The sequence below is a fragment of the Monodelphis domestica genome, chromosome 2 (assembly GCF_027887165.1).
Source record: "Monodelphis domestica isolate mMonDom1 chromosome 2, mMonDom1.pri, whole genome shotgun sequence".
In the NCBI taxonomy this organism is placed as follows: Eukaryota; Metazoa; Chordata; class Mammalia; order Didelphimorphia; family Didelphidae; genus Monodelphis; species Monodelphis domestica.
The window spans coordinates 155,185,709-155,212,369 of NC_077228.1; the positions used below are offsets into that span (position 1 = coordinate 155,185,709).

Consider the following 26,661-nt stretch of genomic DNA (forward strand, 5'->3'; position numbering starts at 1 on the left):
CTGAGCCTGAACTTTTAAAAAACTCTTACCTTTTGTCTTAGAAAAGTGGTATGGGCTGGGCCCATGTTGGCAAAAGCATGGCACGTGTGCTATTTGGCATGCTGGAGGGAGCTGTTCCCCTCCCCCTCTCCATAGCGCCTGAGGATGATGTTCACATGCCCTGTCCCTCTGCCCTGTAGGTTTCCGGGGTAATGCAGGAGGCCGACAGGCAGCTTGAAGGTGCAGTTTGGGTACACAGTCTAAAAGGTTCTTTAAAGCTGAGCTAGGCAATTGGGGCTAAGTGACTTGCCCAGGGTCACACAGCTAGGGAAGTATCTCATGCTAGATCTGAGCCCAACTCTTAATATATAAAATGAAGGGATAGACTACATTGTTTCCAGAGTCCTTTTTTGTTCCAAATCTGTGATCCTATGACTGTGATACAACTGTGAGTACATAAGAAAATAAAAAATTACGTTGGAAAATAGGGGTTAGATTTGAAACACCAAAAAAGGAAAAGGCTATATATAGATTACTTGGAAGCCTGTCTCCTGTTTATCATGAATACTTTATTAAGAGTATTGGAAGGCATGGGACATATGGATTTGGCAAGTACTGAATTAAATTACTCTCCACTCCTCCACCAATAATATTTCTTAACAGACAGGAAGTCAGTTATTGATAATGGGAGTCATCTCAGAATTGGTTGTCATTGTCTATTAATTGTTGAAAGAATGAGATGATATAAAAAATTATAATAGGTTTATGCTGAAATTTTCAAAACACTTATCAGTTATGGGTAATAGGGGAAGGAAAATGCAAAAAGGCAGTAATAATGACCCTAATTATTATTCTTCCCTGTAAAAATGTAGCGACAGTGGTCTCCTAACAGAAATCACTTGAGCCAGTATAGCCTTCAACTCTTTGCCAAGCATTTAATCAGTAGTAATGGTAGTTTAGGATACAGATTCATTTGTAAACCTTAGGAAGGAGGATGTAGAATATTATGAATAGTATTTTTGCCTCATAATACTAGAAAGCTGTCAAAGCAAAAACATCTATAGAAAATTTGGCGTGAGATCTAGTTTAGTTTCAGAAATATTCTCTCTGGAGGACACAAATAGAAAGTGTAACACTTTTTGTGTTTCTATAGTTGTAAACATCAGTAATAGGATTCAAATATGATAGTTCATCATAACACTTTTGAGTACTCAATGTGCTATAGATGGTTTTTAAGATGGCACTTAAAAAGAAGTTTGAAAGAGCAGCTGGTTCAAACACACTGAGTCAATCTGTGCTAGAGGCAATGCGATCTTGAAGGCGTTGAGGGATTCTTTCCCAGAATGATTTAGGGAAGGGAAAATTACAGACAAAACAATGGGAAAAATTATAATATATTATCAGTCTTTTTTAGGTATCAATAACTGCTAATCTATATGCCTATTTTCTCATTTTATAAAATCATTTTGAGAGTGATCTAAAAATATGCTGAGGCTATCATAGTTAAAGTATCAGAAGGAAACAACCAGGCTTTCAAAATCAGTTTTCTTTAGCAAACCGTCAGCAAAATTTTCAGTCACAAAATTCACTGAAAAGTACAAATACCACTGTATTTATATAAAAGCTATTCTACATCAAATAACTTGTCATACATATTCTGATATCATACAAACTTTATTAATTAAATGAGCCAGGAAAATTTCTGCATTCAAGGATCTTTTAGCATCAAGTAAGAAATAAAATGGGTAGATATGCTTTCCCAGGACAAATGAAAATCAAGAGCAGGCTTTATTTAATTTGGTAGTCACTGCTTTATAGTACGTTTCAGATCTGGTACTGGTATCCCTCCCTTATTTGATTTGGGAAATTATGTAGTTGTTGCAACAATTCCAAACTCCCTCTAGCACAAAAAGCCAGCTCAAAAAAAAAAAAGCCCCACAAATGATTTTATATAACCCACTAGTGATTTTATAGGATTGTGAACTATTAAATATTACAATTTTGAAGAGCCAAAGTTGCCAGTGACTCAGAGTTCAACTAAACTTTTCCATATTGGGCACAGGTTGATTACGGTATATTTCTCTCTCTCTCTCTCTCTCTCACACACACACACACACACACACACACACACACACACACACACACACACACACACCATTGTGGAAATATATACTCAGAAAAATATGTGAATTGGTAGGGCCAGTTATATCAAAGTGCTGGGGATAAGAGATGGATAACCTAAGCACTATATCATATCCACAAAATGTAGAGAGACTGAGAGTAAGGTTCCTAGTATTTTGATTTAAGTTCTTTGTGGAGAGGCTCTGGGAGGAAATGAAAAAAAGTCCTACATAATAAGAAGTTATAAATGAATTGCTATCTTATGGATAGAGAAAATAGCTACATTGGTAAGACCCCAGAGTCATTTAGCTAAACATTCATGCATTCTTGCAGCAATTTAATAAAAATTCAGTTGAGCAAATTATTTAATGAACTGTGAGATACCATGAAGTAGACTTCCAGGTCATGTAACTAGCAAGATGTAGGACTTAGATACTTTAATAGTCTTTATGACCACTCTAAAATAGGAATTATATTCAAGAGAGAAAGCAATTTCAGATTTTTTCCAGAGGCTAAGACACTAAGAACTCTAATTTGGTGTACTGACCCTTGTCAGTATTCAAGTCAATATTCAAGAGAATAAGGATTTTCTAAGGTTTGTCTTTAAGCTTTAACTTCTGCCTCCACCAGGGACCATAATCTGGTAGGGCTACATAAGCTGATCTTTGGGCTTGCAACAGAGCTAAACTCTATATCCCTCATGCCCGTCCCTTCTTGCCATGGACAATCAAAAAAGCAGAAATTTGCTCAAGTAGGAATGGCAATATGTGCTACAACAAAGCTAGTCGAGAACTGAAGAACAGAGGGGGGAACTGAAGCAAAGCCCTTGTAAGGGAGAAAAGGAGTTAATTTTAAAAGGGTTGGACTTGATTATTTAAGAATGTGGTTGCCAGGAATTTAATTTATTCCAAAGAGATTTATTTACAATTTATTTACAAAATGTAGAAAGAGTGAAGTAAGAAAATCAGAGAGGATAAGGTAAGATATCCAAGTCTCTCCCAATAGGTAAGTCTCTCCTGAGGTTAGTGTTTTTCCTAAAATCCAGCAGTTAAGAGGCAGTTTTTCACTCACCAGGTGTCAGTTCAAAGGAAGAGATTTTAGAACAGCCTCACCAGGAACAGGGTCTCAGGTCCAGCCTCCACTCCAAAGGATGAAGAATTGTCTCCAATCTCCACTCCCAAAGAATGAAGAACTGCCTCTCACAGGAAGTGACAGCTCCTTTTAAAGATGCTTCTTTTGTGTCCCTTCCTGTGTCTTCCCCTAATTTTATGTCTACCAATCACAGTTTAAATTTTGCTTTAAGACTGCCCAGGGGCAGTTAGGTTAATTCTGATTTGTCACCCACTATTGCACACGTGGGTCACAGACCTCCCACTTAATGATTAAATGAGATGTTTATACTTTTGGTGATTAGATCTAAAAATGGGCAGGTTTCCATACTCAACTTTTAAGTAGGGTATTTACACTGTTGGTGATTAAATCTAAAAATAGGCAGGGGTTACAATTTTAATCTTCACAATCAGGGGAGCGTTAATTTTAATTTTAACACCCTACATGTGTGGCATTCCACTTAGCCTGAGGGAAATGATCTAGCATTCAGCTGGGGCCAGCTCAGTCCCTCCAGAAGTCACTTGGGGAAGAAAATGAGGCCAACAAACATAAATTGCCTAGAGAGTATAAGAAGACAATTTGAAGGCATATCCTTTCCAGTAATTGTTATCAAAGAAGAAGAGTCAAAAAATAAGAAATGACAAAATATAGATATTACCAAAGATTTCAAACATGAGCAGATAGAGAGGAATAAAACCTCCAAATCAGATAACTGAGACTAAACTTCTTTGAATAAATATTGCCATTCAAAGGAAAAATAAATTAACACTTAATGAGGAAGAGAACCCTGTGGATTCTGAAGGGAACATGGAATTATAGTGGCATGTTCCCAGTTTTATAAAAGAGAAATAAGAATTGTAAAAGCAGAATTTGTAGCCTGCACAACAGAAATAATTGACAGAATGGAAAAACTTAAATACTCAGCAGAAAACCTTTCTAAAGAATAAGAGAACAACTAGGAATACAAATACAGGTGAAAGACAGTCTTGAGAAGAAGCAATAACTCCAATAACCTCACAAAGTGTGTAAATAGAATCCATTCCCTTTCCTGCAGCTCGTCCCACCTTGCTGCATGGTTGGATGTCACGTGAAGAGCCCTATGAGCATAACCTGGAACTAAAGATTATGGTCTGGGTCAAGAGAAAGAATAAAGGTGTGATGTGAAACATGCCTGCTCTCTCTATTCCCTTGGAGGTGGCAGTGGACACCATGCCTGAGTCAGCCAGCCATGTGGAGAACCATGTGATCAGGGTTAGGTTAGATTAGGCTTAAATCTATATATAGCTGCTTTCTCTATTTCAAGTGATTAATAATAAACTCTATGGAAAATAAGAACCTGAAGTTAACAATTTAAATGTAACAAAAGGAATGAACAAACATGAGACACTCTGTGATATGAGGGATCTGATTAGTGGGTGGTATCATAAATCACTGAACTTGATTACTTTATAAAAGTCAGCTCTTAGTATGTAGTTAATTTAAATTATTTAGTAACTTGTAAAATTATTGACATAGGAGCCAAGGTGCTAAGTCAACTATATGAAAACTTGAGCCAAAACAATAAAAAAAATTTAATTAAAGTACTTATGATGGTGGTTGTTAGGATTGTTGAGTTTATTTTTCCAGGGTTTAGCCTTGTTTGCTGAACACTTCAGAAAAATTCATGATAAGTTTTTTTTTTTTACTTAAATGTTTAATCTGTAAGAAATGCTTTTTCCTCAGCAATAATTCATATTGTGAATTTTTTTTTCTTACTTAGATCTTCTTGGATAAGATTATTGGCAAGATTTTTGAAGCAGGATTTGTCAATAACCAAGCATCCATAAAATATTTAGTAGAATGGATTATTATATTGATTCTTCATAAATTTCCCCAGTTTCTTCCAAAATTCTGGAATTGTTTTTGTTATGTAAGTAAATTACATTTTTCATGTTTTGTTTTTTGTTAGTGGGCCCATGTTTTATATACCAATGTAAAATTTTCTTTGAATTCAATTTCGAATCTGATGTACTATTTCATGAATAAGTGAATGGAAGGTGTAATGAGAGAATAATCAGAGTTTTACTTACTATCGATTAGGAGCTATTTTACTAAAACAACAAAAACCTGAAATTTCTTTTGTGAATATGAACTAGAAATCAAATCAAAATGGATTAGATATTGTATACAAATACTTAGATACACACACATCAGACAAGCCCTTTGTTTCATTATCATATTTAAACTATTGAAGGCATTTATATAAAGACTAGAGAGGTAATGTCCCAGCCATCCTCAGAGTTATGAAACCTGTGTCCCAAGTCCTGCCTCTGAGTTGTGCCAGCTCTAGTGCCTCAATTTCTCATTGCATTTATACTTACTTTCTATGTCTCTTAAGTTGTAAGACTTGCTAATTGGCACTGTTGTAGTTAAATTTCCACATGGCACTGTTGTAGTTAAATTTCCACATTTTGAATGCCCTCTACTGATGAACTCACTTCAGATGAAAAAATCAGTTCTAGAATTTATGACTGAAGAACACTTAGAAAAATAGTGAAAAATATTTCTAAAATATCTTTTTATGACTTTTTAATACTTTTATGAATTTTGTTTAATTCTATTCTGCCTTTTAACTACCTAATTTGTTCACCTGTCTATAGACATCTCCCTCCAATCCATCTTACATACCACCACTACTACTTCATCTTTTTATAAAAGAAATCTTTATATCTTTTTAGTGTCCCCAAACCTTTAATAACTATCCCCTCCACTGTGCTCCATAAAGTTCATATAGCATAAAAGAACAATCAAGTCCCTCTGTAGCTATGCTGTTAAACCTATGATATGAATGCCAGAGGGACTGCTCTTTTCCTCCTCTCTCCATACATGCCTGAGGACATTTCTCTCATCACTCACCCTTCTGCACAGCAGCCCAATGGGAGTGCTTCCTCCCTCCCCTGACTGGGGTAAGGCTCACATGCCACATGAGGGTTGCAGTTTGGGTACTCAGACTCTAAAAGTTTTGCCATCACTGCTCTACAGTCTCACTCAAATAGAACTTTATATCTTTGTTTTCACTGGAATTCTCCTACTGGTTTCTTCTTTTTTGTGGAAACTGTAAAGGGTGAAATTATGGTTGAAACTGAAAAATCTAAATTTAAGTAGTAACCAAGGGAAATCCCAAATAATAAAATATCCAAGTCAGCTGCCAAACAGGAGGAAGAAAATATTAGAGGAAGAGAGAGAGAGAGGGAGAAAAGGAAAGGAGTTTAACTCAAAAACCGCTCTGGCTCAGGCTGAGCCAAAGCGGGAGTTAAAGGCCCTGGAGAGCCAAGGCAGAGAAAGGGGTCAGTCCTTATCACTCATGGGACGGGTCTGAAGGAAAGCTGTCTGTGGGGCTCCTCCAAGCTTGAGCTCCAGGTTCGAACTGAATTCTCACCCTCTCCACAGGAAGTCACAAGAACTCCAGAGGCTGTTCTCTACCTCACTTCCTGCATCTTGCATGTGCCAATGGTGGCTCAAGCTTGACTTAGGACAGCCCAGAGGTCTGTCCTTTTTTTGCACATGTCTGTTGAAGGCCATTTTCTCAGATAATTAAATCTTGAGTTTGATGCAGTGCTTCCTAATCTTGTTAAACTAAGAACAGAGGAGAAATATAGTTTCCAAGACCTGATTCTGTTATTCCAAGTATCTCTATTGTTATTGATTAGGAAATAGCTAAATCAGATCTTCTAAAGAATGGTCTGATTAGGGTGGAATAGTTTTGAAATTCACAATACGGTCCATGCTTTCCCATGTTGGTGTTTAATCTCTTCCAGTCTCTTCTTCTAGAATAGTCAACTCTGCCCTTTGCCTTTAAGCCAAAGTCTACCTTTGTCTCATTGCATGATTCAAGTTACTTTTCTTCTGTGAAGCTTTCTCAGGCCGTTTTAGTTCATAGTGATTTAGTATTTTCTTCTTGACAACTTATTTGGCAGCTTTCATTTGTATATTACTTATATTATAACTCTTGTATTATTATTTTTAACTTCCCATGATTTTATAACCATGTCTCCATAGTTAGAATATAAAACTCCTCAGGGTTAGGGGTCATGTCATATACTGAATTATATGTATTCTTCACAGTGCCTTGGACTGTACTCAATGCTTATTGATTGGTTTCTTTTTCCATAGGGTGAAGAAAAGCTCAAAATGAGTATCTGCACATTTTTATCAGTTTTGTCACATTTGGATATCATTATTCAGAATATACCTGATATGGTAAGTTTAAAATGCTTAAAGTAAAAAAAAAATTTTTTTTTACATGTCCATCAATTTCCAAAATTCTGTAGTAATTTCTTTGAAATGTAGACTACTTGGTATTCTCTTAATTTTACCACTTTCCCTACTGCAAAAAAAAAAAAAACACAAAACAAGAACTATAACTTCCCTCCCTTTTCAAGAAAAAGACAAAAATCTGTATTTATAAATAAAGTTAGATTACTTGTATATTACAAATTAAAAATTTTTTATTTTTATTTTCATTTTCAAATTCTCTTATCCACTCCCCAAACCATTGAGGAGGCATAAAATATGATACTCATTATACATATAAAGTGATACAAAATAGATCTACAAATTAACCATCCCCTTCACCAAAAATACAAGAAACTTAAAGGAGAAAAAAAAATAAAGCACTATTATGCATCTTGAGTTAATAATTTTTCTATCTGTGGGTGGATATTATTTTCATCACGAGTTCTTTAAAGTTGTAGTGGTTCATTTAGTTGATCAGTTACAAAGTCTTTTGTAGTCATTATCTTTTAAATTACTGTTACTATGTAGAGATTTCTCCTAGTTCTGCTCATTTTTCTTTGCATCAGTTGATGTAAGTTCCTGGAATTTCCCTGAAACAATCTCCCTTATCACTTCTTAGAGCACAATGTATTCAATCACATTCATAGATGATGATTTGCTTCGCCATTTTCCAATTGATGGACATCCTCTTAGTTTCCACTTCTTTGTTTCCACAAAAAGAACTGCTATAAATATTTTTGTTCAAATGAGTCTTTTTAAATTTTTCTTTAACCTCCTTGTGATATATAGATATAATAATAGCAGTATTCAGGTATCAAAGGGTACACACACCGTTTTATGGAAATTTTGGACAATTCCAAATTGTTCTCCAAAATGGTTGGACCAGTTCAGAACTCCACCAACAGTTCTTTAGTGTACCTATTTTCTCATATTCCCACTAGCCTTTGTCATTTTCTTTTTCTGTCATTTTAGCCAATCTGATGAATATAAAGTGATACCTCAGAATTGTTCTAATTTGCATTTTTCTAATAGTGATTTAGATAATGTTTAATGACTATTGGTAGCTTTGATTTTTTTATCTGAAAACTGTCTCTTAATTTTTGGTTATCTCCTAGTTTATTAATTTGCCTCTGTTCTCTGTATAATTAAGGAATTACATGAAATGGTGGAGAGAAATGAGCAGAACCAAGAGAGATATACAATAATATTATTCAAAGACTAATTGTGAATCACTAAGTTATTCTGAGTTATATGAATTTTCAAATCAATTACAAGGGATATATGAAGAAAGATGTTCTCTATCTCTAGACAACAAACTGATAGATGGAACTATGTATCTTCTGAATTCACACATATATCTGTGTCAGTGTTGGCTTTTGTTATTGCAGAGTTGGGAGGGAGGGAGAGAAACAACTTGGAATCAAATGTGACAAAGAAAAGATAAAAGGGAAACAAAAAAGAAATGAAACCAAAACAGAGAAACTTTCTATAAAATTCCCCTCCCCCCCAGTTTCCTTATTTTCTTCTTATTTTGGCTGTGTTGGTTTTATTTGTACAAAAATTTTATAATTTGATGTAATCAAAATTAGCCACTTTACCTTTCTATCTCTTGTTTATTTGTGAAATCTTTCCCTATCCATAGATCTGACAGGTAATTTCTTCCATGCTTCCCCACTGTTATTTTGAGATCACATATCCATTTTGAGCTTATCTTGGTGAAAAATAGTGTGAGATATTGGTATGTGCCTAGATTCTGCCAGCCTGTTTTCCAATTTTCCGAACAGTTTTTGTCATAGTGAATTTCTTGTCCCTATAACCTGGACCTTTTTCAAACACTAAACAATTGTGTACAATTATTTCTGTATGTTGTGTGCTTAATCTGTTCCATTGATCTACTACTGTTTCTTATCCAGTATCTCATTCTTTTGATTTTCACTGTGTAATATAGTTTTAGCTCTATTACGACTAAATTCCCTTCTTTCACCTTTTTCTTCATTGATTTCTTTGATAATTCTTGACCTTTTATTCCTCCAGATGAATTTTATTTTTTTCTAGCACTATAAAGCAATCCATATATTGATTATATATAATATTATATACATATAGCACAGAATAAATAAATTATTTTAGGTAATACTGTCATTTTTTATTATATTGACTCAAGTATATTCATGAGTGATCAAAATTTTATCATTTATTTGGATCTATTAGATTGAAAATTGATTCTGAATTTAACACAAGTTTTTACCTAGGATTTCTTTAAACATAACTTTCCATAGCGTTGTTCCATTTAATTTTTCCTTTTCACATAGCTATTTGACAAATAGTTTCAGAGACACTTAAAGGAGAGCATTAGGATCTATTATTCAGTAAGAAACAAAGAAAAAAACTTCATGGAGAATTATTGGAGTCTGAAAATGAGTTCTGTCCTAACTGGGCTAATTAAAGAAAAAAAAATCCCCCTCCCCCCGATTACATGTTGATAGAATTTTTAATATTTGTTTTTTAACATTTTGTAATCCGTGTTCTCTCCTTCCCTCCCACCCTTCCCCCAAAAGCAGGTAATATGAAATAGGTTGAATATATATTATCATATAATATGTATTTTCATGTTCATCACATTGTGGAACAAGACACATTGCTTACACTAGAGAAAACTCACAGAGGGAATAAAGTGAAGAATGGTATGTTTCAGTCAGCCTATGGACTCTATATACTCCTTTCATTGTGGTAGATATCTTTTTTCATCCATCATGAGTCCCTTGGAATTGTCCTGAATTCTTGCTTTGTTGATAATAGTTGTCATTCACTATTGATCATCATACATCATATCTGTTCTGTACAATGTTCTGGTTCCGCTCACTTCCCTTTGTATCATTTCATATAAGTCTTTCCAGTTTTTGTCATCTTCTTGTTTGTCATTTCTTATGATACAATAGTTTTCCATTTCAGGCATATACTACAACTTGTTCAGCCATTCTCAATTGATGGACATCTCTTTAGGTACCAGTTCTTCACCACCATAAAAAGAGCTACTATAAATATTTTTGTACAGCTAGTCTCTTTTATCTTTGTATAGTATATCTCTTTTATCCTAAAGATCTTATGTCCATGAAGCCTTCAGCCACTCATAAATTTTATTTAGAATTGTTTTTGGTAAATGTCTGTGTATGTGTATGGTATGTATTGTATGTATGTAATGTATGTAATGATTCTTGTTATATATTGATGGCTGTATAAGGGGGAAAGAATGAAGAATCCTAATACCATTCAAATGCCTTACAGCTGTGTTGACCAGATGATTTAATTCCTCAATTATCTTGTCAATGCTGATTCCCCTCTCCCCCCAAACTAATTACATACAATTTATGTTTGGCCTTTAAGATGGATCTAGATTGGTAAAGATTTCCACCTGGCAATAGCATCTGAGTAACTGTGAACCTTAAAAATTCTCAGACCCTACTTCATAAGGTTTGGTTAAGACCATTCCCCATTTAAACAATGAAGGGACTTAGATCAGGAATGTGAGACCTCTACTCCACCCCTACTTAAGCCTGCGTTAGGGGAAGAAACTCCTTGCTGAACAATGAAAAATACTTAACCCCATACTTATAGTAAGGCAAAAGTTCTTAAGCTGTGCCTATTTTTAGATCTAATACAAAAGGGTGCTAAGTACCTATAAAGGTCAGGCAACTTGTGAATTTACAAGGAGCAAAGAGGTGAGAAACTTACTCAGAGGTTTTTCAGGTGTGAACTTAATCAAAAGTTCAAGCCTTCTTAGGCGTGAATTAAGAATGGTCTGTCCTTTGGAAACCGTCTACTGTGATTGGTAGATGTGAGAACTTAGGGGAGGTGACATAGGAGAAAATTCCCTTTAAAAGGACAGGAGAAACTGAGAGCAGAGGTCTCTTGCTGGAACTCCCTCTGAGGAGACTCTGAGTCTCAGAGGAGATCTCTCTGGAGATGGCAGCTGGCCAAAGCTGAACTGGTATCTCTCTGAACTCTAGAATCCTTGCTTGGAAAAATCTTGTGGTGAGTGGATAAAAAACTGACTGATCTCTTTCTTAGGTTTTGGGCCTGGCTGGCCTGGGCCGGCCTGTCTTTTTCTCATTATTTCCTTTTCCTCTCTCTCTCCCTTTAATTCCTCATTTGTATTAATTAAAATCTCTATAAAACCCAGCTGACTTGGGTATATTTAATAATTGGGAAATTTTCCCTGGCGACCACCTTATATTTAATTTAAAAACAAGACACTATCTTGAAACCATGTTTTCTGCGGTCACAATTTAAGGCAACCACTCTATTAACTGCCACAATTTATGTCTTCCACTATTTTAATCACTACAGTTTATGACAACCAACTATTTTAATCATTGCATAACTAATTTAATAAGTAACAACAACAGCAAAAAGATATACTTTTATTTAAAAGTTTGGCAATATGCCAGAAAAGGATAGTGGTAAATGTTGAAGGGCATGTGGCAAAATTGGGATACTAATGCATTGTTAGTGGAGTTGTGAAATGATCCAACCATTCTGGAGGCCAATTTGGAATTATACCCCAAGGACTATAAAACTGTGCATACCCTTTAATCTGATAATACCACTACTGGGTCTGTATCCCAAAAAAGGGAAAAGGACCTACTTGTATAAAAATATTTATAGCTGTTCTTTTTGTAGTGGCAAAGAAATGGAAATTGAGGGGATTTCTATCAATTGAAGAATGGCTAAAAAAATTGTGGTACATTTTATTGGTAATAGAATACTCATTTTGCTATAAGAAATGATAAGTAAGATGATTTCAGAAAAAGCTGGAAAAGTAACTGATGCAGAGTGAAATAAGCAAAACTGGGACATCATTTCATGTACTAATAACAATATTGGACAATAATTATCTGTGAAAATTTGGCTACTCTCAACAATGTAATGATGTGGGACAATCCTGAAAGACTTATAATGGGGAATGCTATTCACCTCCAGAGAAAGAACTATTGGAATCATATTTCACATCAGTGTATTTATGGTTTTATTTTGGGGTTTGGGGTACATAGGAGTATTCTTTTACAACAGTGACCAATATGGAAGTGTGCTTTGCATGATAATAACAAAAAAATTAAAAAAAATAGTTTGGCCCTTGTTTCCACATTTACACAAAGCAGCTCTGTTTAAGTAGCTAACTCCTTTAAGGCAAGTTTCTCTGATAAAGGCCTCATTTCTCAAATATATAGAGAAGTGAGTAAAATTTATAAGAATATATGCCATTTCCCAAATTGATTATCAAAGAATATGAACAGGTAATTTTCAGGTAAAGAAATCAAGGCTATCTATAGTCATTTAAAAATGTCCTAAATCACTATAGATTAGAGAAATGTAAATTAAAACAACTCTGAGGCCCAATACCTCTCTGATTTACTAATATGACGGAAAAAGAAAATGATAAATGTTGGAGGAAAAGTGGGAAATTTGAGGCACTAATGCAGTCTCTGGAGTTGTGAACTAACTCAACCATTTTGGGGGTATTTGAATCTGTGCCCAAGGGGCTAAAAACTATGCATTCCCTTTGACCCAGCAATACCATTACTAGGTCTGTATCCCCAAGATATTAAAAAAGGACCTATATTTACAAAAAATATAAGGGTTTTTTTTTTTGTGATGGCAAAGAATTGGAAATTAAAGGATGCCCATTCATTTGGGGAATAGCTAAATAAGTTGTCATATGATTGTGATGTAATACTATTTTGCTATAAGAAATAATGAATAGGATGCTCTCTGAAAAGCCTGGAAAGACCTACATGAACTGTTGAAAAGTGAAGTGAGCAGAACCAGGAAAACATTGTATACACTAAGAGCAGTACTATATGATGATCAACTGCGATTGACTTATCTATTCTCAGCAATGATCCAAGACATTTATGAAGGAATTGGGATTTTTAAAAATGCTATCCATATCCTGAGAAACAACTGATGGAGACTGAGTTCAGGCCAAAGCTTACTTTCAAAAATTTATTTTTCTTGTTTCTATGTGTGTGTGTGTGTGTGTGTGTGTGTGTATGTACATGCACATTTTCTTTCACAACATGACTAATGTGGACTGTTTTGCACAACTATATATGTATAATCAATATATAACAGTGCTTGCTTTCTCAAAAATAGGAAAGAAAGGAGATAATTTGGAATTCAACATTTTTAAGAATGTTTTTTATATGTAATTGGGAAAAAATAAAATAATTTTTAAAAAGAATTGCTCATTCTGCCTAACAATATTCCTCTTACTATTCTAAAAGTAAACCTTGTGATTTTAAAATGAGAAAAAGTCAATTCGTATCTTAATGGGGATTTTTTACTTTATGTAGGAAAGTGAATACAACCTAGTGGATAGGATACCTTATCTAACATGCACATCTCCTCTGCGTTAAAATCTGTGATCCAGATAAATTGGCCTTCTCACTCTTCTTCACATATGGTTCTTCCTATTTCTTGGTCTCTCCATTGCTTTTCCATATTTCTGGGATACTTTCCCTCCTTACTTCTATTTGTATCTCTATATCTTAACTAGTTCTACATTACTTGTCTTCTCCGTTAGAATAACTTCCTTTTGAGTAGGTATTGCTTCATTCTTTGTAGTAGAATTCCTAAAACTTAGTGCTGTGCTTGATTTATTGTAGGCACAAATGCTTATTGGCTGATTTATCAAGATTCTGATATTCCATTATCATTTTCCCCACTGAGTCACCATGTAATCTATAAAAGACAGTTAGCTTTTTACATTTCAGTTCTTTATCCATACTCTACTGACCTCATAGGGATATTAAGATATAAATACAAAAAAAGTTAAGCACTTTATGTGTGAAAAGTACACTGTACCAGATATAAGGAATTTAGACAAAACAGGCCCTACTTTTTGGCAATCTAGTATTTAAATGCTCTTAATTTATCAGGCATATGATGTATATAAAGCCTGTGATTGTAGTATTATTGTAAAAGAAAAATTGCCTGGGTATGAAGTCTCAACTAGGGTTTAGAATACATAGTGTATGTAGGGCTTAGAGATTTATCTTGAAATTTAGTTCATCTAATGGTTATTTTGCTTTTTCTTACAAATTGTCATAATTTTATAAGATTAGTAGGCAGTAGTGTCAGTTTCTGTGAAAGGAAAATAGTCTTTTGAGTTTATAGAAATAGAATATGAGAAAGCTAAATTGCCTTGTTATTTTTCTTTATATAGTTTAGCTTCCTACTATGTTCTTAGTGCTAAGTCCTAGGCCATTCAAGAAGACAAGTAAAAAAAATCAATAATGATGGAATTTCCATAATTTTTTACCCCTCTTGCTTAGGTAGTTATATATAATGGTTTGTGTCTAAACCTAAAGATTCTTTTTTTTGTCCTTTTTTCTAGAAACCAGTTCTAAAACAGGCTCTTACTGTTGTACTGCAGTGGTGTTTCAACCATAATTTTAGTGTTCGACTTTATGCTTTATTAGCTCTTAAGAAAATCTGGGCTTTGTGCAAAACTTTGCATGTAGAGGAGTTTGATGCTTTGACTGCTGTTATAGAATCCAGCCTTCATCAAGTGGAAAACATGCATGGAGCAGGGTATGTAGAATTTAATAATTATTGCTTTCAGTTTATTTCTGCTATGATTAAGATATAAAATCATATTGGTCCCTTAATATTTTTGCCTGATTTTAGATTTTAGATTTTTCTTTATTTTAATCTTGTATCAGACTATGGAGATACCTAAAGGCCCTTAGTAAATTTTAATTTGTCCAGTTAAATTATAATTATATTTACAATGGAATTATAATTATATTTACAATGAGCTTGACCTTTAACTTTTGTTAACTTTATATTTCTAAACCTTTTATTCTTTGTATTTTTTAAAATATATTTTCAGCAAAAAATACCTGTGAGATTCATAAAAAAATAATAATTAATTTCAGGGTTGTTTTTGTTTTTCTTTGCAAAAACTATAGGTCTAAAACAAAGGGTTCTAAAGAAGTTAGGTTTATTTAGATTATATATGTTGGTCTTTCCTTCATTAAATTATAAGCTTACTTGGGGTGCTGCTAAATGCTTATTGATTGGATATAGAAATAAAAATTCTAGGAAATTTTATTATCACATTATGGCATTTAGTGCTAAATATGGAGAGATCATCTAATCTAACCTACTAATTTTACAGAAGAGGAAACTAAGACTAAAATAGATGAAACAGTTTTCCCAGAGTCGATTTAATAAGAAATGGCAGAGTGTGCATTTGGACCTGGGTCTTCTGACTGATACCTCAGTCCTGCTTTCCTTAGGCTTGTTTCTCTCTCTTCCTCAGTGGAGTGATTAGGCTTCCCAAATCTATTTAGAGTTAACTTGAGAATGTGGAAGGGCTTGTTAAATTTCCAGAGGCCTGGAAAACAAATGTAGTCTATTATTTAAAATGTTGATTATTTATAGTTAAATGGCTTGGCATAGTAGATAGAGCTACTCTTGGAGCCCAGTATCTCAAATATCTTTGGTGTGTAAAACCCATAAGTCTTGTAAGCAGCTAAGACTAAGTTATAAAAAAGGTGCTAATCTGTATTTGTGAAGTTCCATATCTAGATTTCCTTATACCAATGAATTCAGATCCAAGGAAAAAGAAATTCACTCATGTGTGTTTAGCATATGTACATATAAATATTTCATAGGGGATATAAAGAAAGCCAAAAGAAAGTCCCTACTCTCAAAGAGCTTACATTATAATGGGAGGGACAGTAAGGAACCATATGTAATGGCCTATATGCAGAATAAATATGAAATAATTAAGAAAGATAAAGCACCAGAATTGAGAGGTGGGGAAAGGCTTCCTGTAGAAGATGAGATTTTACTAGAACTTAATAGAAGCCAGAGAAGACAGTATGTGGAGATGATTGCAAGCATAAGAGACAAGCAGAGAAAATGCTCAGAGCTGAGAAATGGAGTGTCTTTGCAAGGAACAGCAAGTCATTGTGATATTGAAGAGTGCATGGAGGGCAGAGTTCTATAAGGTATGAGAAGGCTGGAAAGACTGGGGAAGAGGTACCAATTGTGAAATGCTTTGAACACCAAACAGGATATATATATTCTTGGAAATGATTGGGAGCCACTGAAATGTTAGTGATGTCAGAACTAAACTTTAGGAAGATAACTTTAATAGCCGAGTGAAGGATGGACTAGAGTAGAGAGAGACTTGTGACAGTCCAGTGAAGCTGAATGCTACTACAGTAGGCCACATATGAGGTGGTTAGGGTTAGGCTCTGCATAAGAAGAGGTGGTAACAGTGTCAGCGTAAAGAAGGGGGCTTATGTAGGACTTGCTAAGAAGACAAATTCAACAGGGCTTGACAACAGTGGGGTAAAGAGAGTAAGGAGTAAAGGATGACATGTAGGTGGTAAGCCTGAGTAATTGAGAGGTGCATGGAACCCTTAGTAGTAATAGGAAAGTTAGAAAGAATGGAGAGTTTGTGAAGGAAATTATAAAGAGTTCTGTTTTGGACAATTCTGAATTTAAGAATTTGAGAAGTCTCTAAGACATCTAATTTGGGATGTCCAATAGACAGAGATGTGAGACTGGAAGTCTGCAGAGAATTTAGAGTTGTGTAAATAGATTTGAGAATCATCTGTATATAAATGATAATAGAATTCATAGGAAATCTGATAACACTAAGTGAAATGGTATAGAGGGAGAAGGGAAGAGATAGAGCCCTGTGTGACACCTATTCCCCAAGATTAGTGGCTATGACTTAGATGAAGTACTAGCAAAAGAAACCGAGGAGAATCAGTCCAGGAAGTCTCAGAAGAAGAACTAGTAGTGCCAATGAAAACTTAGGGTAGAATTAAGATGGCAGAGAAGGTATGTGGACCCATCTGATCTCTTCCAAATTATCCACCTAAAAACACGCTATAATGCTTCAGAACAAATTCTGGAGTAGCATAATCCACAAAAAGAGGGGGTGAAGTAATTTGTTGGCCCCAAACATTCAAGAACGCCAGGAAGAGGGATCTAACAATGCACTGAGGTCAAGATGGAGTGCAAAGAAGACTGCCTGGGCAGGCCCCACCACAGCAACAGGCCCTGGGCACAGCCAAAGCAGCAGCCAAGGCTTCCGGAGCTCTCAGCTGCACACAATAAAGGGAGTCAGTCTGAGCAGGGGTCCCTTTGCTGGCTCTAGGTTCAAGATTCTTGTTATATTACTCATATGCAGGTCCAGGTAGCAGTTCTGGGGCGAAGTTTCAGAGTGAGGACAAACACTAGCAGACACCAGTGCTTGTGGCCACAGGGAAGCAGGGGGCCCTGGTCACAGTTCCAAGAGGTAAAAGAATGCTTGGGGCTACACAAACAGAATTAAATGACTTGCCCAGGGTCACACAGCTAATAAGATGAGTCTTCCTGACTCCAAGCGTAGTGTTCTGTCCACTTCACCATGTAGCTGTTCCACTAGCACATAGTAGGTGCTTAGTGTATTAACTGTGTGTATTAACTAAACAGTATTAACTAACAGTATTAACTGAGCCACTAATAATTTATAGTTTTGGTGATGGTGTGTTTTTTCCCTGTTAGAATTATGGAACTATAAAATATAGAGATGTTAGGAACCTTCAAAATTATATAGTCTTATATTATTTTTAAATAGCGGAGCAAAATGAAACCTTGAAAGGGTATCCATGGTGTCCCAAGACCTTTGGTGGCTAGGTGATACAGTGAATAGAGTGCCCCAGCTTGTAGTCAGGAACATTGTCTTGAGTTTAAATTCGGCCTCAGACAATTACTAGCTATGTGACCCTGGGTAAGCCACTTAACCCTGCTTGCCTCAGTTTCCTTATCTATCAAATGAGCTGGAGAAGGAAACAGTGAAACTCTAGATTGTCTCTGCCAAGAAAACCCAAATGGGTCAAGGAAGAGTCAGACATGACTGAAACAACTGAACAACAGCAGTATAATGTATAAACTTGAAGGTTTGGAAAGCAATTTACATATAAATCATCACTTGAAATGTGATGAGACCCCAGGTCTTCTGACTCAGTCTTCCCACTAGGGCATGTGACCTCTCTGCTTTTGAGGAGGTTTCTTGGATTTGATAGCTCCATCCAAACTGAACTGATTCTATTTTGTCCCACTGGGTTGTAGTTAAAGTTGTCATTGGAATACCCAAAGGTTCTCCTCGTGAATGTCTCATAAATTAAACATTCTGTATATAGAAACAGCAAAAACAATATTTTAGTTGCTGCCCAGCTAAGGAAGTGTAGCCACAGATCATACTCTATAGAGATCTCATGAATGAAACCCAACATCAAGGAGATGTGGGTTCAAATCTTGTTTCATCCATTTACTAGCTTGTGTGACCCTGTACAAATCACTTAATTTCTTTGTGCTTCAGGAAACTCTCTATGATTTATCTACTAAATTACAGATATTATAGTCAGTTATATTCTACTGCCCGGTGTTGAGTGAGTTTCTAGTCACTGGTTGGGAAATATTCCTGTAATGAAGAAAGAAATGGATGAATTTTAAACATTTTTGTTGGAGAACTCTGACCACAAAACTAAGACTTGGTAAGGTAGATTTTTTTTTTCCTCAGCAGCTATGATGGTTTGGTTTTTTTTCCTATAAACTTCCTCTGGTCCTGCTTTAACCATGGCAGCTTTTGGTGAGTGCCACCCATAAATCAGAACCCAGTCTGGGAAAGTATTAAATACAACTTTCCTTACATTATATCGTCTTGGAAGAACTGAAAGCAGATTAATTTCTCCAGTCTGACGGCAACTGCACAAAGGACCTGAAGCTTGCAACACTGTTTCCTTTACCACAGTTATAGAACCTAATTGAAAGTTTTTTAAATTAAAAGAAAAGAAAAGATCTAGAAAATGAACAAACAACAAAAATAGAAGACAGTCATAATAAGCGTTACCAACCTTTAAAGCCATGTGAGGTTCATCACTATGGGGGGGGGGGGTCAGTGAATAGGAATAACAGGTAGTAAGACATCAGGGTCTGGAAAATCAAAGGTTAAATCCTTTGATTCCTGTGTCTCAATCTCCCCCCCCCCCAAATACCCCTTCATAATCTTTGGGTATTTCCTTGGGCTCCCCCCAGGGGCATTGGCACCCTGATTAGTTTGGGGACAAGCTCCACTTAAAATATACTGTTGAGGGGTCATCTGGTTTGAGTTATTAGTTATTTGATTTAAATTTCCAGAAAAGCTATCAGTTTTAAATTTGGGATTTCTAAATTCATTATTGTAATTATAATTTCTATATTATTTCATTGATTATTGTTTCTAATTGCTTGGAAGAAATTTCTACAATTTATCATTACGTGGCCCTTCTTTCCACAGAAGTGGTCGGTAAGCAGGGGCAGCTGGGTAGCTCAGTGGATTGAGAGCCAGGCCTAGAGAACAGGAATCCTAGGTTCAAATGTGGCCTCATTCTCAGCTTTGTGACCTGTTACAAGGGAATCACTTTAAAAGACTGATATATATTAATTTAAGGTCGCCAAGGAATTCAGCTATGTAATTCCTAAATGAAAACTCAAGTCAGCCGTCAGCCTTTTTTAGAGTTTAATTACAATAGGAGGAAGAAAGGAATTAGAGATAGAGAGAGAGAAAAAGGGAGAGAAGGGAGGAGGGGGAAGGGGAAAGGGAAAATAGAAAAAAAATTATTTTATAAAAGAGATTTTTTTAAATAAAAAATCATTATAGATGCATCTGCCAAGATGGGGGACCATATGGGGATAAATATTCTTTTTACCCAATTCAAAGTTGGGACATGGGGTCCCTGAGTCCCCCACCTTCCCATCCAGAACTCCTGAGTTGATCCCCAAAAGGCATCCTGAGCCACAGTGGGAATTGGGGCAGCTCCCTTCTCTAAGAGACTTTTCTTGCCTCAGTTTCCCCCTCCCTTGAATGTGTTGGGGAAAGAAGGGGAAATGTCAAACAGGGTCTCTGAATAAATATGTTAAAAATCTCTGTCTTCCTCAAATCTTGAGAGAGAGAGAGATCCAGGGAAAGACTGAAAAAGCTTTTACAGTACAAGGGAAGATGGTAGATGTGGGGAGGAGAGCATGTGAACCTTACTCACATCAGAATTGGCTCAATGAGGGGGAGAACATAAATAATCAGTTGAGTATAGAAATCTGCCTTACTCTACTGGAAACTAGGAGTGGAAGAGGAGATAAGAGAAATGGGGAGTTATTTTTTAAATTGGGGGAGATGGTGGTCAGAAACTAAATGGGGGAAATAAGATGGAGAGTAATACACATCAATGATAATGGAACAATTTTTTTTACAAGTCTCTAATAAAGGTCTTATTTCTTAAATACTTAGAGAAATGAGTCAAATATATGAGAATACAAATCATTCTCCAGTTGATAGGTGGTCAAAAGATATGAACAGGCAGTTCTCCTATAAACTCTTTATAGTCATGCAAAAAATACTCAAAATCATAGAGAAATGAAAATTAAAATAATTCTAAAGTACAACTCCACACCTATCAGACTGGCTATTATGACAGGAAAAAAATGACAAAATTTTGAGATTATGTGGGAAAATTAAAACAATAATGCTTTGTATTGGGAACTTGGTCATTCTAGAGAGGAACTATGCCTAAAGAATTATAAAACAGTACATTCTCTTTTCCCCAGCAATACCATTGCTAGGCTTATATCCTGAAGAGATAAAAAAAAAAGGGGGGGGGAAGGACATATGTGTACAAAAATATTTTAAGCAGCTCTTTTTGTAGAGGCAAAGAATTACAAAGTATGGGGATACCCACCAATTGGGAATCACTAAGTTATAGTAAGTATAGGGTTGTAATGGAGTACTATTGTACTGTAAGAAATGACAAACAGAAAAACCTGGAAAGACTTAGATTGAACTATAGCAGGGTGGAATAAGCAGAATCAGGAGAATGTTGTACATAGTGACAGGAATACTATACAGTGAATAACTTGGCTATTCTCAGAAATACAATGATCCAAAACTATTCCAAAGGACTCATGATAAAAGATGCCATCAGCTTCTTTTTCTTTGGATCAGATATCAGTTTCTGTTGAATAATTAAGTCAGAGGACAGACTGTAGAGAGTTAAGAAGAGAGTGAGATGAAAGGAACTAGAGACACCCAGTGTAGGCAGTTTTCGCAAGGAGTTAGCTACAAATGGGAGAAGAAATCTAGGGATGAAGGCTAACAAGAATAGATAAATCAAGGGAGGATTTTTTGAGGGTAAAGAAGACATGTGCACCTTTATAAACAGTAAGGAAGCATCTAGTAGATGTAGAGATTTAAAATATTTGCAACAGTGGCAAGTCTGCTGGAGATGCTGATTTGGAATGGGATCACTTGAGCATGCTTAGGGGGTTGGCTTTGGTATGGGGAAGGGCCAGGTCTTTAGATGAGATAGTGGTGAAGAATTAGCAGAAGGCATTTTGGGTGATATGTGAGATGAGGAGACCTTTTTACTTTTTAATAGGAAGATCTTTCTTCTCTCCTCAACAAAAAAGGTGAATGCTTTAGTTTTTCAGTAAAATGTGAAGGAAGTTTCTCAGCCAAAAAAGTTGGGGAGGAGTGAATCTTGAGAGATTTTTTTTATTTTTATTTTTTTAATTTTTATTTTGTGTAGTCAATTTAGAACATTATTCCTGGGTTACAAGAATCATATTCTTTCCCTCCCTCTCTCTCCCCCCCCCCTTTCTGTAGCCAATGCATAATTCCACTGGGTATTATATGTCTCCTTGATCAGAACCTATTTCCATGTTGTTGATGTTTGCACTAGGATGTTCATTTAGAGTCTATATCCCCAATCATATCCCCCTTGACCCATGTAATCAAGCAGTTGTTTTTCTTCTGTGTTTCTACTCCCACAGTGTTTCCTCTGAATGTTGATAGTGTTCTTTCTCGTAGATCCCTCTGGTTTGTTCAGGAACACTGCATTGCCACTAATGGAGAAGTCCATTACATTCAATTGTACCACAGTGTATCAGTCTCTGTGTACAATGTTCTCCTGGTTCTGCTCCTCTCATTCTGCATCAATTCCTGGAGGTCCTTCCAGTTCCCATGGAATTCCTCCAGCTTATTATTCCTTTGAGCACAATAGTATTTCATCACCAACATTTACCACAATTTGTTCAGCCATTCCCCAATTGAAGGGCATCCCCTTATTTTCCAATTTTTTGCCACCACAAAGAGTGCTGCTATGAATATTCTTGTACAAGTCTTTTTCCTTATTATCTCTTTGGGGTACAAACCCAGCAGTGCTGTGGCTGGATCAAAGGGCAGATAGTCTTTTAGTGCCCTTTGAGCATAGTTCCAAATTGCTCCCCAGAATGGTTGGATCAGTTCACAACTCCACCAGTTATGCATTCATGTCCCAACTTTGCCACATCCCCTCCAGCATTCATTACTTTCCTTTGCTGTCATGTTAGCCAATCTGCTAGGTGTGAGGTGATACCTCAGAGTTGTTTTGATTTGCATCTCTGATTATAAGAGATTTAGAACACTTGTTCATGTGCTTATTAATAGTTTTGATTTCTTTGGCTGTGAACTGGCTGTTCATGTCCCTTGCCCATTTATCAATTGGAGAATGGCTTGATTTTTGTACAATTGATTTAGCTCTTTGTAAATTTGAGTAATGAAACCTTTGTCAGAGGTTTTTATGAAGATTGCTTCCCAATTTGTTGCTTTCCTTCTGGTTTTAGTTACATTGGTTTTGTTAAACTTTTTAATTTGATGTATTCCAAATTATTTACTTTGCATTTTGTGACTCTTTCTAACTCTTGCTTTGTTTTAAAATCTTTCCTTTCCCAAAGATCTGACATGTATACTATTCTGTGTTCATCTAATTTACTTATAGTTTCCTTCTTTATATTCAAGTCATTCACCCATTCTGAGTTTATCTTGGTATAGGGTGTGAGATGTTGACCCAAACCTAATCTCTTCCATACTGTCTTCCAATTTTCTCAGCAGTTTTTATCAAATAGTGGACTTTTGATCCCAAAAGCTGGGATCTTTGGACTTATCATAGACTATCTTGCTGAGGTTATTTACCCCAAGTCTATTCCTCTGATCGTTCTTTCTGTCTCTTAGCCAGTACCATGTTGTTTTGATGACCACTGCTTTATAGTATAGTTTGAGATCTGGGACTGCAAGGCCAACTTCCTTTGCATTTTTTTCATTATTTCCTTAGATATCCTTGATCTTTTGTTTTTCCAAATGAACTTTGTTATGGTTTTTTCTAATTCAGTAAAAAAGTTTCTTGGAAGTTCAATGGGTATGACACTAAATAAATAAATTAGTTTAGGTAGGATTGTCATTTTTATTATGTTAGCTTGTCTTACCAATGAGCAATCAATGTTTTTCCAATTGTTTAGATCTAGTTTTAATTGTGTGGAGAGTGTTTGTAGTTGTGTTCATATAGTTCCTGTGCTTGTCTTGGCAGATATATTCCTAAGCATTTTATGTTGTCTAGGGTGATTTTAAATGGTATTTCTCTTTCTAATTCTTGCTGCTGAGATGTGTTGGAAATATATAGAAATGTTAATGACTTATGTGAGTTTATTTTCTATCCTGCAATTTTGCTAAAGTTGTTGATTATTTCTACTAGCTTTTTAGTTGATTCTCTAGGATTCTTTAAATAGACCATCATAGTATCTGCAAAGACTGATAGCTTGTTCTCCTCATTGCCTATTTCAATACCTTCAATTTCTTTTTCTTCTCTAATTGCTACTGCTAGTGTTTCTAGTACAATGTTAAATAATAGAGGTGATAATGGGCATCCTTGTTTCACTCCTGATCTTATTGGGAAGGGTTCTAGTTTATCCCCATTGCAGATGGTGTTTGCTGATGGTTTTAGATATGTACTATTTATTATTTTTAGGAAAGGCCTTTCTATTCCTATACTTCCTATTGTTTTCAATAGGAATGAGTGTTGTCTTTTGTCAAAGGCTTTTTCTGCATCTATTGAGATAATCATGTGATTTTTGTCAGTTTGCTTGTTAATATGGTCAGTTATCTGGATAGTTTTCTTAATATTGAACCATCTTTGCATTCCTTGTCTAAATCCTACCTGGTCATAATGAATAACCCTCATGATCACTTGTTGGAGTATTTTTGCTGATAATTTAAGATTTTTGCATCTATGCTCATTAAGGAGATTGGTCTGTAGTTTTCTTTCTCTGTTTTTGACCTACCTGGATTTAGAATCAATACTGTATTTGTGTTGTAAAAGGAATTTAGTAGAACTCCTTATTTACTTATTCTGTCAAACAGTTTTTATAGTATTGGGATTAGTTGTTCTTTGAATGTTTGATAGAATTCATTTGTGAATCCATCTCATCCTGGGGATTTTTTCTTAGGAAGTTCTTTGATGGCTTTTTCCAGTTTCTTTTTCTGATATGGAGTTGTTTAGGTATTCTATTTCTTCCTCTGTTTGTCTAGGCAATTTATATTTTTGTAAATATTCACCCATATCACCTAGATTGCCATATTTATTGCCATATAATTGGGCAAATTGGTTTTCTTCTTTCCTTTTTTTAAATTAGATTGACCAGTACTTTGTCTATTTTTTTCAAAGTACCAGCTTCTAGTCTTATTTATTAAATCAATAGTTCTTTGACTTCCAATTTTATTAATTTCTCCTTTGATTTTTAGGATTTTTAATTTAATCTTCATCCGAGGATTTTTAATTTGTTCACTTTCTAGCTTTTTAATTTGCATGCCCAACTCATTGACCTCTTCCTTCCCTAATTTGTTTATATAAGAACTCAAGAATATAAATTTCCCCCCCTCAATACTGCTTTGGCTGTATCCCCTAGATTTTTGAAAGGATGTTTCATCATTGTCATTTTCTAAAGTGAAATTATTAATTATTTCTATGATTTGTTCTTTAACCGATTTTGGAGAATTGTATTGTTTAATTTCAAATTAATTTTTTATTTGCCTCTCCTTGTACCCTTACTAATTATTACTTTCATTGCTTTGTAGTCTGAAAAGGTTGCATTTATTATTTCTGCTCTTTTGCACTTGTTTGCAATGTTTTTATGCACTAGGACATGGTCAATCTTTGTGAACATAACATGTGCTGCTGAAAAGAAGGTGTATTCCTTTTTGTCCCTATTTATTTTTCTCCACATATATGTACTAACTCTTAATTTTTTTTCTAAGATTTCATTCACTTCTCTTACCTCTTTGTTATATATTTTTTGGTTTGATTTATCTAGTTTGGATAGAGGAAGGTTCAGGTCTCCCACTAGAATAGTTTCTCTATTTCATCCTTGAGCTCCACTAGTTTCTTCTTTAGAAATTTGGATGCTATGCCATTTGGTGCATATATGTTGAGTACTGATATTTCCTCATTGTCTATACTGCCTTTTATCAGAATCTAATTACCTTCCTTATCTCTTTTGATTAGATCTATTTTTACTTTGGCTTTGTCAGATATCATGATTGGGACTCCGACTTTCTTTTTCTCACTTGATGCCCAATAGATTTGACTCCATCCTCTTACTTTTACCCCATTTGTGTCTACCTTCCTCATGTATGTTTCTTGTAGACAGCATATGGTAGGGTTTTGGTTTCTAATCCACTCTGCTATTTGCATGCATTTTATGGGTGAGTTCATTCCATTCATATTCAGAGTTATGATTACCATCTGTGTATTTCCCAGCATTTTGATTTCCACTCCTGGTCCTGCCCTTTTTTCTTTCCGTTTTTCTTTCACTATTTCCTTGTACTCCAGTGTCTTGTTTTTAATTGGTCCCCCTAATTCCCACCCTTATTTTACTTCCCATTTAACCCCCCCCCTTCTTATTCACGTCTTATTTTATTTATGGTCTTTTTAAATTACCCTCCACCTCTCCCTCCCTTTTATTGTTTTCCTCTCCACCAGTCCATTTGTTACCCTTCTTCTTCCCTATAGGGTGCAAATCAGTTTACTGCCCCCAATGTATTTGATTGTTTTTCCCTCTTTGAGTTAATTTCAATGCACATAAGAATTGAGTATTTCCTATCTCCAAGCTCTTTACCCTTCCAGTACGTTGATGTTCTCCCCCCTCCCACCTTGCGCTTCTTTGTGACATATAAATTTACCTCATTTTGTTTCTTTTCCCATTTCTCTTAATATTAATCTCTTTTTAAAACTCTCATTGTGTGTATGTGTGTGTATCTATACATAT

At 35.3% G+C, this 26,661-nt stretch overlaps 1 protein-coding gene across 5 annotated transcripts in view; it reads left to right on the forward strand.

Annotated features, from left to right (window-relative positions):
- TARBP1 (TAR (HIV-1) RNA binding protein 1) overlaps positions 1-26,661 on the forward strand; it is a 118,287-nt gene that overhangs the window by 76,460 nt on the left and 15,166 nt on the right. For all 5 annotated transcript variants that reach the window (XR_001627950.2, XM_007481595.3, XM_016430246.2 and 2 more), the window contains exons 22-24: positions 4,970-5,119; positions 7,363-7,449; positions 14,882-15,078. Coding sequence is in view for 4 of the 5 variants with exons in the window: in XM_007481595.3 (XP_007481657.2) it covers positions 4,970-5,119; positions 7,363-7,449; positions 14,882-15,078 (434 nt within the window). In the remaining variant the exon portion in view is untranslated. The remainder of the gene's footprint in view (positions 1-4,969; positions 5,120-7,362; positions 7,450-14,881; positions 15,079-26,661) is intronic.